Genomic DNA, 18,498 nt, shown 5'->3' with positions numbered 1-18,498 from the left:
CAATGTTCTGGAACCTATTTAATCTAAGCCAACAATGACTGGCTCATTACGCAGTACGCACACAGTACTAGCTAACCACCTACTATACGAATATACGACGATGTTATATAAAACTCATTTTCAAGACACCGGCACACAAGTTTTATTGTTATTACTATAGAGTTTATTCATCACACGCTTGCATAACAACAAACATAAAAAAATGTGTTTGTTACTTCACTACAGAAGAAACCGATTAATCATCCTATTTCTTGTATGGACATTTTGACTTCTACAACTACGCTATATACACCTCTTCGCGATGAAAGTATACGACCTTGACTCAAGTTCAACACCGTCATATTCGTGTTGTAAAAAATAATAATAATAGACAAATACATAATAATATATGATACATTCGAAACGTTGTATATAATATACAAACATAGAGTGATCATCAATCATGATCACCCTTTTTTTCTTTTAGCAATGAATTTATTAAAATTCTGATTTTTAGAATTTTATATAAACCTAATTATAAAGACTATACTTTTAATTTTTAGTACTACTCATGAAGTGTCCTATAGCTACGCACAAACTTCTATTTTCCGAACTCACCCCTGTTTTTAATGTCTATTATTTAGCGAATAATTTTTTTGAAAACGTTGATAGAAGTAATTCAAAATTTTAACGAATAATTTTTCAGTTACAGCTTTTAATAATCGCTGATAGAACAGAATAAAGAATATTGGTCTGTATTTTTTTTTTTTTTTTTAATTTATAATTCGTATTAGTATTTTTAGTGGCGTAATAAGTATGCAATAGTGTCAGAAAAAATATAAATTCATCAAATTTATACAATTTTTAAGCAAAATCATCTAAAGTATTGTTAAAGCTAAATAATGCTAGTAAAGTATTAAGTTCATTGTCAGCTAATATCTTCGACACAATACTACGACCTTAACATTATACCGTGAATAATCATGATAACATTAAAGTCCATCAACGATTAATTAACGTATGTAACGTCAACACAATGATCGCCAGAGAAAATAAAGAACATATTATAATATACTATAATTATGTACTACTAACGCAATGTAAAAAAGGCGGGTAAGTCGTGTATGTCGCTCTGCTGTACAGTAGGTTACAAGTGGGTTACTGTAATGGATGGAATTAAATTTGAATCCAATGATATTATATCATTGTATACAAAAAACGATTCTGAGCGAAGACGATTTATCTGTCTAGGATATATTATAGATTATTAAAAATTTCAAATCTTAGATTAAAAAGAAAAATTTTTATGAATTTCTAGTTTGAAATAATTTGCGAATTTTCGTGATTTTTACATAATGTTGTAAAAATTCAAACTTTGAATGCTTATAAAAAAAAATTGTGACGATGTATTTCTTTTATTTTTCAACTGATATTGTAACAATATGTTAAGAGCCTTGTATTAAATTTTCAAGCTTTTCTGCCTAACAAATAAATTTTTATCGATATTAATTTTAAAAAAACTAATAATGATCGAAAATTTGAAATGCCTATGAATAGTTCAACTTCAGTCGAAATTTTTTGAAAATTGCATGGTGGATAGAATATACTTATATAAATATTAGGTGAAAATTTCATGTATCTATGGTCATTTGTTTTAAAGTTACATCAAAAACTAAAATCGATTTTGTCGAAAATTAATTGTGTGTAAAAATTCCCGTTTTTTCCATAATTTTTAGTTTGTTTATCCCAAATATTAAGAAAAAAAAAATATTGGAAATTTTTACTTTTGACCCCCCCCCCCCAACCAAAGTACCAACTAGATTCACTTTCTGATCGAACGAGGTACTGAAGTCAAAAATCGAAGCATTTTTACTGCCCCAAAACGTGATGACAGACACAAAAAAAAAAAAAAAAACACACATCATGGTAAAATCAATACATTCATCGCTCCGCTCAGAATCTAAAAAGATATTTAATGTCGTGATATCAAATTTTTACACTATACATCTTTAGGCGATTATACTATTGAGGCTTACCACCACGGCAGTCAACATACTCCGAGTTAACTCGGATGGACAAAGATTTAACTTCATGAAAATTTCCGGGCTTGTTTCCATGTTTATCGAAGGTTCAGACCACAAGTAAACAAAATCCCAACCAGCTGATTGAATGGTATTTCTATATTATTTTATTTCTACATTGTATAAGTATATCTACTTTCTAGACTTAAACCAGCGAAGTAATCAGTAAATTTAAAATTCAATACAAGCAACTAAACTGCAAATAAATACTGCAGTTTAATGGTATACGTAGTGCACCGAGAGAAAGTAAAACTTGTCTTAAAACCGGCACATAAACACAGTTAAAATTGTCGCGTTCAGGTTATAAGAATTGATACGGATCCAATTAAGGAGTATATTATATTATTGGTCCATATTAAACATCTAAAGACAATGCTATTGATTTGATTTGATTCGTTTCCAAAGAAGAGGCTCAGTATCTAGTAGTTACTATCTAGAATAATAGTAAAGATAATAATACAAATAATAATAATTGGACTGCAGCTGAAGAAACCATTCACAGAAATTTTTTTTTGTTTTACATTGTTTCACTGACATAATGTAATGTAAGTACACAGCCTTGTTCTTTAAGGCATCCACATAACATAATTGGAAGTTATCTTCGGGGGATATATTATCGTTAACTATATATATTATAATAAAGTGTCAATGACATTTCAGATTAATTTAAAATAATTCCAATATGATGCTTGATTATTATTTCATATTTGTCTATATATTGTTATGTTGAATAGGTACCTACATGTTTATATACTTTTCAATATAATATATTACATATATATTGTTTAATTTGATTTTGACTTGGTTTTATAAAACATTATTTAAATTTGTATAAGTAATCAAAAACAGATCAATAAATATTGCGTATTTTATACCAGATTACTCATTTGCAACAGGTACATATTTATCAGTGTATTATACAAGATCGCAAGATCAAAATAACAATTTTGAGGTTCCAGAGCCAAATTTTTGAAGTCTTTAATATAATAATAAATTGTCTATGATTATATTTTTATTTTCATAAAACATTAAATATTATAACTTATAAGTTATAACTCATAAAATTATCAATTTAAAAATTGTCTAACTATGTCTGAAGAGCCAATTCTTATATTATATTCTCAAAATGTGTCGACTGTATAAAACACAATTTCCTGACTACACCTATATAATACAATGTATTCAGTTGTTTTCTTGTGTAGTCTTCGTACTCTGTACAGTTAAATACATTTTTTAATCAGTGTATAAATATTAAATTTGCGAACACGTCAATCAATGAATTTTTACTAAACCGTTCACAAACAATATATTACCTAAAAAAGACTGTGAATTAATTAATCATTCACATAGAGCACAATACTCGTGAAATTGAATTAATTCATTAGTGATAGGTAAACTATTTACATATTTTTCATAAATAGAAAAATAATTTTAATTGTAAAATTATTTTTTAATGTTTTCTTCGTAATTGAAGTTATTTTAGTTTTAAAATTAATCGAAGTCCCTACATATTTTGATATTAATAAAAAAAAATGATCAGACATTTATGAATAGACTTTTTTTTTTAAATAAATATTTTTATTCATAATATGAAGGTTTAATTGTGTGAGGTGTTTTCTTTTGCGTACAATTATATTTGATCAGTAATAATTTCATTAGTGTAAATGTATGGTACAATGGTATATTGGTACAAAGTTAATATGTCCTAAAAAATGGACTAGTACAACATACAATTGATAAAAGAAAATATTAATATGAATGCACACAAACAATATTTTAGAATAAATAAATATCTACCAAAAATGTATATTTATTTATAAAATATTTTAGGGACATGATTATAATTTATAACAATAATAACTCGACAACAATTTAAGAAAGCAATAGGTAATACATAATATATACCTATTAGTATGAATGAAATTTCAAGCTACCAGTGTTTAAAAATAATTTTTTGCAAACTAGTTCATCCCATAAGATCGATACTTATTAAAAATAACACTCGAGCATAGAAGGTAGGCAAAGATAACCGGTAAATCGACTTCGTCGAAACGCGCCATATTTCTACTGAAAGAATTTAAACACTTTAACATTTTTATTAGAATTGAATCGTGTTGATAGTGGCGAATGCAATAGTTAATTTTTATATCAATTATAAATTTATAACCTTTTAAATATACACGCATACACAGTACACACACAAATATATTACATGAACATGATAGTATGATGTTTAACATAATATTTCATATTATTGTTAGAGGTACTTTTATAATATTTTAGGTACATCATATTTATTAATTACAACATTTATATTATACCTCATTGATTGTGTATATAGGATTCACTTAATGCTGTTGACAATACATAATACCAACATTTATAATTAATGATATATAAGTAAAAAATTATAATATTGAATGATAAACAATTTACTATTTAAAACAATAAAGTAATAAAGTAATTTTTACTAACTAAATAACTAAAATATAATTCACCAACAGTATCAATCAGAAAAAGAAAAAGATAATCGCCTTGTTCCACCCACAAATCACAACAATTTAACACAGCGCATAAAACCCATTGTCATCGAATGTTAAATTTAAAATTAATATTCAATATCAATATCAAAAATAGAAATTTGATATTATACTACTCGACAAACACGACTTAAAACCAATAACAAAATGATACAATTTTTTTTTTTTATTATTTAAATTGGTTATTCACAACGAATGTTGTATAAAATCCAAAATAACTTTAAATTAAACCACTGTATATAATAATTTTGGTATAATAATTATTATTGATTTGTATATCCGCCGTAACGTTTGAATCTTATATTATTTTGGTATTTAAAATAAAATTTATTCATTTCTTTAGCCAGAAACATGCGCAGAAATTCGAATTTACTTTTTGGATTTATCTTGCGATAAATGGTTTTTTGTATTTATTGGAAACATACAGATTTCTTTCAAATACATATAGATTCTATACAGAAAAAATATTCCTCTTTTTGGTTTGCATCTTATATTCACGACTTACGAGTATTATTACATTTTAATCGTTGGTAAATTACCCCTGCTAAAAATTAAGGTTGATGACTTTAATTTCATGCACTCACCAAACAATGTCTATACAGCGCCTGATAAATAAAACTAAGAAGAACTAGAAATCCAAAATGATTGTACAATATAACACAATAATATTGTATTTTTAACAAAACCTAGGTATGCATCGTGTACATTTTTATAATATCATAAACAAAATTCAAAAAAGTTAAATAACTTATTTCCCATTTTCAGCTTTATATACAATTCTTTAAATACATTTAAAATAAAATCACAAGTAAATAGTAATAGTAAAACTATATCGATACTTAAGCAATGTTTGTTTACTCGAGTACATTATTGTTTGCATAACTGCAACTTTTTATGTTTTTTTTTTTTTTACCAAATATATATACCTAGGAGGCTAGGACTTAGGTAAGGTTGTGTACTAAAATGTATTTAACTTTAATTCCAATTTTTGAGAAAATGAAATAAAAATTATACTAATACAATTGTAAACAAACATTTTTCTTAACTACCTATGGTAATAATTAATAAATCTTACCTTGTGCTCTTCTGCCTTTTGCCTGATTTCACGGCGATTCCAATTGACGCGAAAATAATTAGGTTTTAATTTCACTTCCATTTGGGCCATCCATTGATCCAAGGATCTCAAATTTGATTTTACTTCTACAAAATATTAAACATATGTTAATACTATTTAATGTAACATAAACATAAGTAAAAGACCAAAAAAAAAAATAATATTATTTCTGAATTCCTATAGTTTGTTATTACTAGGGATTGAATAATATGCATCAAATATAAATTTCATCCAGCTTATCATATTGAACATAAATTAAAAATAAACCATTTTATTATAAGTTTAAATTGCTAATAAAACATTTTTTTCATAATATGTTTACCTATTTTAATTTTAAAATCATTTGGTGTAGGAACTTGGAAAATTTAAAAATAACATTCTGAAAACAATAGAATCTAAAAATATAAGCGAAAAATTAAAAAATAATTTCTCGAAGAATGATAATTTTTACAAACAAATGTTCTAAGCTTTAATATTTTATTAACATTGAAATTGATTGTAAAATGAAATGTAGATATTGACACATACAAAGAAGTTACTTAAATAGTTTTATATTGTTGATTATTTATAGTATCAACAATTTAAAGTTTATATACATAGAAGTAATCAATATAAGCAAAAATTAAGTTGTTCTTTATAAGTTAGGTCTTATATTGTTAAATAGGTAATGAGTGAACACATAGGCTGATAGATAGATAAAAACTTTCCTAAAAAGTTAGTAATAATAATAACAAATCACTAAATCATAATCTTGAGAATTCTATAAAATATATTATAAACTTATTTTAGTTGTTCGTTATTATTTAAAATTATTTAATTCATTTTTCAAAGTTTATTTCTATAGTCATAAAACTATCAAGTTATTGAGTTATGATAATGTACCTAAATAAATTATTATTAAGTAATTCAATTTGAACATGTTAGTAAACAGTATAAATTACTTATTATATATATGTAGATTATTTAACATTTTAAAAAATGATTGATTGTTCTTAATAAATTACTAATTGTTTCTATTTATCCAATCCTAACACCTTTCAATAATATTAAATTACAAAATTAAGGAATCTATACAAATTGAAATATTATTTATATATTAAATAAAGCTTAAATTAAAAATTGATTTTTTTATAATTACTTTGTAGAATATATTGGTAATCCAATACTAATTTACATTGACCACTTAAACATTTTAACTTACAATCATAATTAATATACCATTGGGTTTACTGTTAAGATCCCAATTAAAATATATTTTGACATAAGTGAAGTATGAGTCAATTCCCATGAAATAAAATAGTTATAATATCATACCTAAACAGCTCTAAGTTGTTAATAATTTATTATGCAGTCATTATTACATAATACAAAAGAGTAGGGAAATCTGACTGATTGTTGAGGATTCTAATTTGACTATCTGACATTTAACTTAGCAAAAGATAGTAAGTTATTATTGATTAGAAATTTAAGTATAAAATTAAAAGCCACAATAATCAATCATATTATTCTAAAAATAATTCTAGCCATCAAACAAATATGATCAAAATTAATTATTTCCTAAAGAAATTTTTAGAAGTTATTCCTCATTAGAGTAACACATATTTTTGTTAAAATATTTAGTTTAGAAATAGAATAGACCCTTCTATTATTTGTTGATTAGTACTGATGTTGTGAACAAAAATCTTTTTAAAATAGTAGATTGAAAGATAATTATAACTAATTATTTGAATAAAAAAATATCTATGCTCTCTACTCACATAAATCATATATTTAATTTGATACAAAATTATGTCATACCAATGATCAATTAGAATATTAAATCTAAAATACCTATTGACATCACATTATACTTGAGAATGACTATGAAGGCCCCAAACTTTACTAATGCCAACATTTTTTTATTAATAATTAGTAAGCCGTTTAAAATCTAAATATAGTACCTACACAAACTGACAGACCAATAGGAAAACATTTCCAAAAACAAAATAACTTAAAGCTAATAAACATTGCATAGTAATATTTAAGTAAAAATACAATCAAGATATACATTATATTGACCCATTTCCATATTTACTAAAATAGTACATAGAAGATTGAGTTAAATATAAATAAAACTCCATAGATTTGTTTAACAGAAATCTTACATTAATATAACTTAGTTTTTTAAAAACATGTAAGGCTTTGGTTTTAAAATGTTGGCAATAATATACTTTAAAAATCCAAATGTTTTAAACTCCAGATAACTTTACTATTTACTTTATTATGATATGATACACTTATTTGGGACCCCACTTATGCATATATTATATTTATAAATGGTTTAAAAATGTATTTAGATATTTTTAGTAATTTTCTTAAATGATCAATATTAAATTCCTTAAAAAGTGTGCAATGTTATCTTAAATCACAATAGTATTTTATGACTTCTGATAAAAATTAGTAAAAATTAATGAACAAATATAAAATTGAAGTTTTAAGTTAACATCAATCATAATAGAAATTGGCATAAGATAATTAAATTTTTCAAAAAGAAAATAATTTATATGGAGTAATGATAAAAATAATTTTTAAATTCTAAAAGATTAAGATGTATAGACAATATTAATTATGATTAGCACTTGGATCACAGGGAAATGAGATCATAAATATTTAAAAGCGAATCATAGCAGAAAAAAGTTCTAAGTTTTAGGATAATAACCTAAGTAATGTGCATTATATATGGACGAGCAGCTTTGGTTCAATGACGGTTCTCGACAGTGTGGCAGTCTTTTGGATAGTTGCGCTATATGGCGCAATATATTCAGTCTACGAACTTCCTCACTCATACTCTAAAAATTAAAAATATATCAATTATTAAATGCAATATTCAAAGATATTTGTTATATAATAGATTCTTAATTAATTCCTTTAAATCATACCAGTCTTTTAGGTGATAATACATTTTCTGTCAAATTGCAATTATTGGATTTTGATGCAGAGCCTGAACAAAAACTTTTTTCTAACTCTTTAATGTAGATATTTAATCGTTCAACATTCCAATCTTGAATCGGTGAAGCATTGTTAAGGTCACATCCAACTTCCTATAAATAAATAATATAAATTAACCAACTGTAGAATACATATAAATATTTATACACGCAAAATACAAAAAAATATACTCTTAAATTTAAAAGCTTTCTACCTTTTCAACAAAAAGGTTTAATTTTTATCATTTTTTGCTTAATCTTATTTTACTTTTTATTGGCTATTTGTATAATATATGATGTTATTATGAGTTAAATATTTGATATCTAAACTTGTAATAAATTGTTGATAATCAAAATCATTTAAAACTAATTTTCTTTTTTTTTAAGTGCTATTCAGGTTTTTGACACTCTTTTACTAAACTTATCCAACCAATACAGTTTATTGCATTATCCATTTAAATCAATTCGTCAATATTTGAGATATCATATCTCGCCATATCTAACCATCTATGATAAGGCCTTCTCCTTTGTCAATTTTTTATTCAAAAACTATTAACTAATCAAATTTAATTTTTATGTACCTATGTGTTTGAGTTATTCACACCTAGTACTTCAATATTTAATAACACCTAAACTTTTTATATTTTATAAGCTAAATAGTCATCAATAAAAGATAATTAATTTTAATTTCATTAATATAAAATATTTCTTCTAAATATAAAGGATATTTTATTTTTATTTTTTGTAGTCGTTTACTTATAGCCAATATTTCATATTTTATTTTAACATACCTAAGTAGTAATTGAATCCATACTGATAATAAATAAAAACTATATCAAAAATCTAAATTATACACTTAGATGTTGTATAATTAGGTAGGTACTCCATACAGTACATTGACAACATAGTATACCTATTTAATCGAAATCATTGCTAACAAAATAAAATTATTACTTGTTAAACTAAATACAAAGATAATTTTGTAATTTTTTGTTTTAAGAAATATGTAAATACACATAGTTTGGAAATCAAAATAACTCTGATGAAACAAACATGAAATGAAAACATTAATTTTCAATTAAAATTTCAATAGAAATTACAAAAATAAATTTAAAATATTTTGGATTCTTTTTTGGGTATATGTTGGTGAAAAACGGCCTAATTGAATTGATTCCCCAATATAGGAAGTCAATATTTTACCCTTAATAAGTATCTTTAAATTGGCTCCCATGACTTTATTATCGAATTATCTCTCAAAAATGTATTATTGGATTAGTCCCTAGTATTTTTTTTTCAAAAATATATTGGTTAACAAAATGTTGTTAATGTTTTAAAGTTAGTTAAACATTGTGTCTTAAAGAAGTTAACGTCAATATGATTCTTAATCTAAACACATGGTTTACGGTATCACATTGGGCATGGATCAGTTGTACTTAAAACAAAATTTGTAATTTACCAATAATGCTGCTTAAATTTTAGGTTAGTATACCAATTGCGTTGCTTAAACTTTAGGGCATTTTTTTATTAATACACATTTTTATAAAAATATATACTAGATGTAATTTAGAATAATATTATAATAGTAATTTATTAAATTTGCCTTAAAAGTAAATGTGTATAGTATGAGAACCCTTGGTTAAATAATAATATTTTACAGTTTAGGGAGCCAATTCAATTATAGATTTTTTAGGAATCAAATCAAGGGTCTAATTCATATTTACCCAACATTGGGAGCCAATTCAATAGAGCCCGTAAAAACTAAGTGCCTATGACAAGAGAAAAATAACAATTTGTAGAATTACTTTAAGCTTTAAGCTAGTAAATTATAACTTGAAATGTTCTTGAATATTGACTGAAACATGGTCCATAATATAGGTAGGTTTAGGAAAATTTGATATATTTAAAATAATAATAATAATAATAATAATAATTTTGAGTTCAAAAGTTGGTATTTAATTTTAATTAGGGATTAAATAAGTAAATATAATAGTACTAGATAAAATAACGCATATCAATAAAAATAGCGAATTAAAATTGATGTTACCTAACTTAAAGAACTTTATTAGAACTCAATTTTATAATTACATAAAAATAATACCTATAAGTATTACATTAATACGGATCCCAAAATAATTAAAATTATAATAATAATACGCATATTGCTTACTCTGCAGCTTTCGATCAAGTTGTTGTCCATCAGATACTGATAACTTGTCCTAAGACTGGACAAGAACTCGTAACTACTATCACCTCTCCAACAATCCTGATTCGTGGTCTCATTTTTCCTAAGACAATTATACGTTTTAAATTTTCTCAAATAATTTTTAGAATATAATACATTATCACCATGTATGTTGTATTATATCGGTACAATATAATTACTTGATTTTTTTGGTTAGGCTGTTGTACGGTCTCTGCGCCGCTTGCTGTCCATCCTCTACATTGACCGTAGAGGGGTGCAGCGACGATAACGAGAAACAGGTCTTGATCGAAGAGTTTTCGAAGTCTGCGTACATAAAGAAAACAAAACGAATGAAAATAATTGCATTATTTGCGTGTCCAAACAATTTTAAACTCCATGGTGTACATGTGCACACGCATACACGACTTACTCGTTGGCATTTTTCCGGTGTCCTTTTCACGATATGGCATTGACTTAGATCTAATAATACATGGCACTGATTTATGGATGTTCCTCGTTGGAGGCACAGAAACAGAGCGGGCCAAGTGCCTGCTCAGCCGTCGGCCGCATCGAGGGCTTATTCGACTATTGCAGTTCCAACAGTATTGACGTTCCTCCGATCTGAAAATCGTAGTACAGTCATTGTTACTTAAAGTCCAAAGAAAACGCATAGGCCATAAAGAACACTTATACTATACCGTGTAGGTCATTATGTCATTTAACTTTAGGTAGAATTACATTTTAATTATCATGTAAGTAACGTACTACCAACATTTTATTACCTACTTAGGTGCAAATAGTATTTTGATGTAGAGATGAACATTTTTTCATATATTCCAATGAGATTGGTAAAATTTTCAGGCTTTTTATGGGGTGGGGGGGGCGGGTTCGGGGCTACACAAACACAGTGATGCCCCGTCTGCGCCTATGGTTATACCAATATACTTTTACTGGACATTAAAATAGAACTCAACACTTTTCTAAGAGTCGGGTTTGCTACACTTCACCGTGTCGTGTCGTATACTATCAGTACTTATATATATTATTTATTTAAAACGTACGCAGGTACCTAACAAATGTAGGTAACATACGGTTACCTTGAAATGAATACACTCAACTTAACGATAGAATTTCTATAATTGTAAACGAAGGAAAAGTCTTATTATGAGAAAAATTTGGAATGTCTGATTGTTATAAACAAATAAACAATGAAGTAAACGTTTGAAAAACATTACAAACACTATGATGCAGCGTTTTGAACAGTTAAGTTCCGATAACCAATACCATGGTTGAGTTTGTTTATAATCTGGGCTATCAAGGAATACAAACAGTAAAATTATTTAAGACTTGTACCTACCACGGTTAATTTCCATATCACACCAACTGCTTACGAATTTCAATCTTACAAACGTTCCAAAAATTGGCGTCAATATTGAAAAATATTAGACTTACGATTATAATAAATATTAAATAAATAGAATTTCCTCTACACAGCACAACAGTGTAAAGTTAGCCCGGCTTAATTATACGGACGTACCTATTCAACAACCGTGGTCGTGGTATTCACAATAACTATCATTTTATATTAAATTCAAAAAATAAAATAACCAATAATTGGGAAATTACGATCTCGTGGTCGCTGCAATTAGTCACGCAACGTGTTTGAGAGTAGACTCTGCACGCTACCACTAGTTCCCAGATGGGTGACCACCCGGGTTCTTAGCGGCAATAATACATTGTCACAAATTCGCATGTTGTCAACGTACCAACTAAACTAACCCCTCCCCTACAATACCTGATATGGCCATAGTTGCCGGACTCAAGATCAATAGAAAAAAAATATAATAATATGTGATTTAGATTCCGTGAACAGAAATAATACGACGAGACTTTAAATCGTTTCGTTTCATTTCACAACAATAATAACGAGTCGCCTACACCGTGCGCCATATTTTGCTCATTATTAGTGCGATGGCGCAGACCTTGGAACTTCTACGGAAAACATTTAAGTGCCTGTCGCATTATTTCGCAATGAGCGAAGCGCGACCGTTCTCCATAGACGTAATACATACACTTTTTGAATCTCTATGGAAACTATTCACTCCTACCGTCACGCGAGACAAATTCTTTTTAAAACGCGTTTTTAAACGGATAACGTCACGAGCCAGCGAAAAATCCGCTGATAAATTTAGAACACAAACCATTCACCAAAAGAATGGTGTCGTTTCTAATACCTTTCGGGGATGACACAGCAGCAGTAAACCGTTTAATATTTTTACATACACAGATCCAGACGCGATAACATTGAATAACAAACCATGTTATAATATATAACAACCTCTATAATATATAATAGGTATTATATACAGCAGGTATGGAGTATCGATTATTGATAGTTAACCGCCACACCATGTCTAATTTAGGGTGTTCAGACACTCTGACTTCCTGTTTTTACGCCAATTGCGTGTGGTGGTGAACTGAGAATATATATATAATATGTACATATTTAATAGCCCAATTATTAAACAGTGTTTGATTTAAATGCCGATTCCTGTACGATAGATTGTGAAAAACTATCATCAAATTTAATTGAAAACAAAATGTTATCAGTAATAATCATTATCAGTTTAGTAATGTTTTAATGCTAAAGGTGCTGACTTTTATATTATAATTGAGATAAGATATTATACAATCGTAGCATAGGCGCCCGCAGGGGGGCAAGCTGGGGCATTTGCCCCCCCCATGCTTTTTCAAAATATTTTTTTGAATTGAATGTTTTAAGATAAATTATTATATACTATACAACAAATTTAAAGTATAAAATAAGTTGTAATATAATAAAATATAATATATTGTATACGAGTATAATAAAAAAAGGTTATTATTTTAAAACACCTAGTAAAATTATAATATTTATCCTCAAATCCTAACATTGCCCCCCCCCCCTAGAAAAATTTCTGCGGGCGCCTATGAATCGTAGGTATAGTATGTATTTTTTTATCTAGCATAATCTTTTTGTGAATACTATTATTATACTGTATAAAGGTTGATATGATTTTTTCCATCCACTATAAAAGGCGAGTATTATGAAGAATCGTATCAGAAGGCGACAGGTGAGCAATGTTTAAACAAGGACACGAATGGTAATACGCACTACATCCTACTTATACCTAAGTAGTGAGTACACGAATAGTTTTGTGTTCTAATAATTTATTATGTAATATAATAAAGTTCGTGCTAACTGTCGACCAACGCGAAACACCCAACCCGTCCTGACACGATGAACGGTGTCGTCCCGTTTTTCCCATCACGTCAACAGGGTCAGCGATTATACCGCATCGAATAAAACTGCTTCAACAGTTTAGCATCATGGAAACGAAGATGACCGGCGTGAACGAAGTGACCCGTCAAAACTTTGACGTTGATGTCGCCATGTCCGCCTTCGGACGTCAACGCGGCGAACTCGTCGAAACGATACGCAACACTGCACTACAACTGCAATCTGCATAGTGCAGTACATTTTAATATATTATAGTACAATTAATACACGGTCCCGACAAAAGTGCATCGCGTTCTTATGCTTTCTAGTTTCTAGATCGTTTGCTATTTTCAACTTACACTACATTACTATAGGTACTCGGTTATTAATACTGCACTATATTATTATTACACACCGTATTATATCTTTTTTTTTCAGTTTTCAACCGACGACGCAGCGGGGAGTGCTTTCGCATTTCTTCCGCTGCGCCCTATAGTAACCAGCTATTATAATATAGGTCAAGACTCGTGAATAAATTAATCTATTTAATAAGATCTGGAGAAAATAAATTTGGGTTACATCGAGAAAATAAAAGTTTCGCTCAGTAGGTAGTGTAGTGATAGCTGCGCAGGACACGACGATCTGTACCACAATAATTATTTAACGACGTAGCACGCTTGTAAAAATCTTGAAACGTTGTTGAGAATAAGAGACAGGCAATGAATAAATCAACACTCCGATTTACTATGTTTAATACAATTTAATGTTTATTACTATAAGTATTAATAAAGTTACAATATTAAGCGCACAGTCGTTAGCTCAAAAGACTTCGACTGATGCAACTATCTCTCTAAAACTATTAAATGATGCTCTACCCGTATTTATATGGGTTCTATCAATGACGTATGATAACGTGATATGACTGATATGCCTATTTTGCTAATATTATACTTCTTTTTACTGTCGGCTTTGCGGGTGTCATTCGATTGCGTCTCGTTTCAATCTTTTATACCACATGTTGGATAGGTAAAATTACATTTTCTTACCTTTTCATGTTCCGATTGCGTCCTATTGTATAATATATGAGCATTCAACAACACTATTTTAATATGAATTTAGTAATGACTACCTATTGAATACATCCGTACTTCGTAGTTCTGGGATTGATATATTGGAAAATGAATAGTCATAATTTGCAATTATTTAGTAATTATAATAAATAGTTTACTATACAATAGGACGCAATCGGCACAGAGAAAAGGACGGAAAAAATCACTTACCTACGTTTGGGACGCAATCCACAAACTCTGGGCTTTGCATTCTTTGGTGAATAGGTAAAAACAACTTGTTGTTTTGGTTCATAGTTTCATACCCACTTTGCCGAATCCCAATTAGCCCACAACTCAGTTCGCCGACAAATATACCAGTTTTAAAATATTTTAGAAACATTCCCATTTCGCCGACAGTCTAGTTTGCCGACATCTTGGTTTTCCGACAAATTATAAATATATAGTTTCAATTTTCCCGATTCGCCGACAGGTGACAATAATTTTTATCAAAAACGGATTTTATGACAGCGATAACACAGTATGTTGTCGATAAGTTCAATGATTAAATGATTTCCCACATATAAAATCCAGAGGGAGTACAGATTGGTGAATTTAGTTCGTTCCAGCCGTGTGTACTGTAAAGTTCAAAATTTAATAGTTAGCCAGTTAAAAATTAAAATGGAATAGTTTAAAATAAAATCAGAAAAAAATCATAATTTATTAGTAGTCAATAATTTTATTCATCGAGTGGATAGAATACGGGACAAAACCGAATATTATATAAATGCATACAAAATTGCGGCGGTCGTGTTATTTTAAAACAAATGCAAAGGATAGGTAAATAATATAAAATGGTTAATTTTTACACGAAGGATTGTTAATAAGTAAGTTATTTTGTACTTTATTTTAGATTGGAATCAAAAGAAATTTCATTATTGGACTACATAGATATAATAAAATATCATATACCTATACATACAATAATTTTTGTTTATAATTTTTTATTTTAATTTATTTTGACTTTTTTTTATATAATATTTATATTCGGCGAATTGGGAATCGGCAAATTGGGAACATGTAAAAAATAGTCGGCGAAATGGGGTGTCGGCGAAATGGGGTGTCGGCGAATTGAGAGTCGGCGAACTGGGGTGTCGGCAAATTGGGTTTCGGCGACGTGGGAAGACACGGTTGTTTTCACCTTTGATCTAGGCTTCTAGATGAGTTATTAATAATAACTAAATTCCCTAATTATGTTAGATCATATATTATATTGTATGCATAGTTAATATAGTTATACATAACTTGACTAGTTGGGTTTACTGCATTAGCCATTAGGTACCTATTGTAAATAGTATAACAAATTTTTGTTTAATATTATTCGTGAACCGTGAGATCATACCGTACACAAGATTGTGAGAAACGACCATAGAACGAGGTCCACAAATCAATTACATGGCAAAGTGCGATCGTTTATCGTGAAGTAAATTGTGTTAAAACTATTTGTAATTAACACCATATACACACATTATTCTAATCGTTAATAAAAATCAATTTACTTTTACTTTTGAAGTTCTATTAAGTATATTGTTATGAAAAATTAATTCATTTTGATTGGACTAATAATATAATAATATAGATACTCAACTTAGCAATATAGTACATTAATATCATCATGTGGCGGTTTATTCCGAAGATGGGCCTGTGTGCAAAACTAAAAAATGGACCCCTCGTTTTTTTATTAAATAATATAGGTATAGATATATAAATTCAAATTTAAAGTAATAATTTTTATTCTAAAATTCTAAAATATTATGCAAATCCACAAGGTACTTTCCATTTTTTATTAAAATTTCAATTACATAAGAAATAAGATGAAATTACGTCATACAAATAAAAAAATTTTGTGGAACGTTGAACAATAATGGGCCCCCTCAAGCCGAGGGCCCGTGGCATTTGCACACATCGCACACATATATGACACTGATTAATATTTATTCATGATGTGTATTCCATCTACTCAGATGTAAATAACGCACTTCAATATTTTGATATTATTCTAAAGCATTAAAGTAAAGTGTAATATTTTTTATGATGATGATATTCAAATATTTCATTTCAAGTGTTTATATAAAAACACCACTTGTTAGATAGGTATCTAACCACCTATACATACTATAATAATACGTACCTATAATACTTATTTATCTCTTAACAATTAATTGCATTCACGGTGCATTCCAGTCTACTATAAAGTCTAGATGCCCTATACCCATTGGCTTACTCTTTACATTCACCTTCACTTATCTTTTCCTATTTTAATTTTTAATAATCTGTTTTCTCTGATATATACTGTGCTTTAAACATGTTCAAAGTAGGTACTTAGAACTGCTAGATTCGATCTACTAGTCACGTTGAAATACATTTGCGTAAATGTATCTAATTAATCTCATGCACGATAAATTTGTAACTGACTCAGTTTTATAACAATTTAAATACATTTTGAATATTTATGTGATGGTACCTACTAACATATATATGCTCTGTTAATTACTATTTAGTGAAATTTTAATCGCAAGTTTTTAAATTTTCAATGCACTCTTGTCGTTATAACCTTATCTATACAAAATGTGTACAACAATAATATTGAAAAAATAATTTATAATATTATAAATATTATGCGTTTATAAATTTGGTTATTGTTATATTATAGTTTATTATTTTAGTTATATTATTACTAAAAAAATTAATTATTTGTAACATAATCGTTGAATGAAATCGTTTTTCTAATTTTATTAATATACAATACAATTGTTAGGTTATACACGCAAGACTCAAAAACAAGTATATAGGTATAGGTACATCACCTGGTTGTAATTGTAATAGGTACAATAATTTGTGCAACTATGTAAGTACTTAGACATGATATAGCGAGAAGCACAAAGAAATGATATTTTGTGGTCACAGAAATGTCGTTTTGCTTACTCACCGTAATATATGTAATATTAAATTACCAAACTATAGTTGCAGTATTTTTACAATTATTTCTTATTGCAGCGTATACCTACTTTGTAACCACTCGTCTAACATTTTGATATTTGATATCTCACGAAATAATGGCAAATGTAAAAAGTCGACAGTAAAATTAAATCTAAACAAATATTTTCTGCATTTATCCGATTTCAAATAGCCCTATACTAAAGAATAGTGTTTTATCTTAATAGTTTAACATATAATAGCTAAATATATAATTGTATATACAATAATATATTAATAAATGAATAAGCCATCAAGTGCAAAAGTGCACCAGCGCTGCAGTCTCATATTTGAA

General features: G+C 27.9%; 1 protein-coding gene across 1 annotated transcript in view; it reads right to left on the bottom strand.

Moving 5' to 3' along the window:
• The window catches only part of klar (klarsicht), a 138,069-nt gene that overhangs the window by 78,582 nt on the left and 40,989 nt on the right, over positions 1–18,498 (bottom strand). The window contains exons 4-9 of the mRNA XM_089223454.1: positions 11,293–11,483; positions 11,063–11,186; positions 10,848–10,965; positions 8,633–8,794; positions 8,413–8,542; positions 5,676–5,800 (exon numbers count right to left, since the gene is read on the bottom strand). Of these exons, the coding sequence (XP_089079580.1) occupies positions 5,676–5,800; positions 8,413–8,542; positions 8,633–8,794; positions 10,848–10,965; positions 11,063–11,186; positions 11,293–11,483 (850 nt within the window). The remainder of the gene's footprint in view (positions 1–5,675; positions 5,801–8,412; positions 8,543–8,632; positions 8,795–10,847; positions 10,966–11,062; positions 11,187–11,292; positions 11,484–18,498) is intronic.

Source organism: Diuraphis noxia, unplaced genomic scaffold (genome assembly GCF_037042655.1).
Source record: "Diuraphis noxia isolate RWA-SAM2 unplaced genomic scaffold, SU_Dnox_SAM2 contig0003, whole genome shotgun sequence".
NCBI classification, from domain to species: Eukaryota; Metazoa; Arthropoda; class Insecta; order Hemiptera; family Aphididae; genus Diuraphis; species Diuraphis noxia.
Note: the sequence above shows the minus strand (reverse complement) of the source record. Positions and strands in the feature narration are given on the sequence as shown.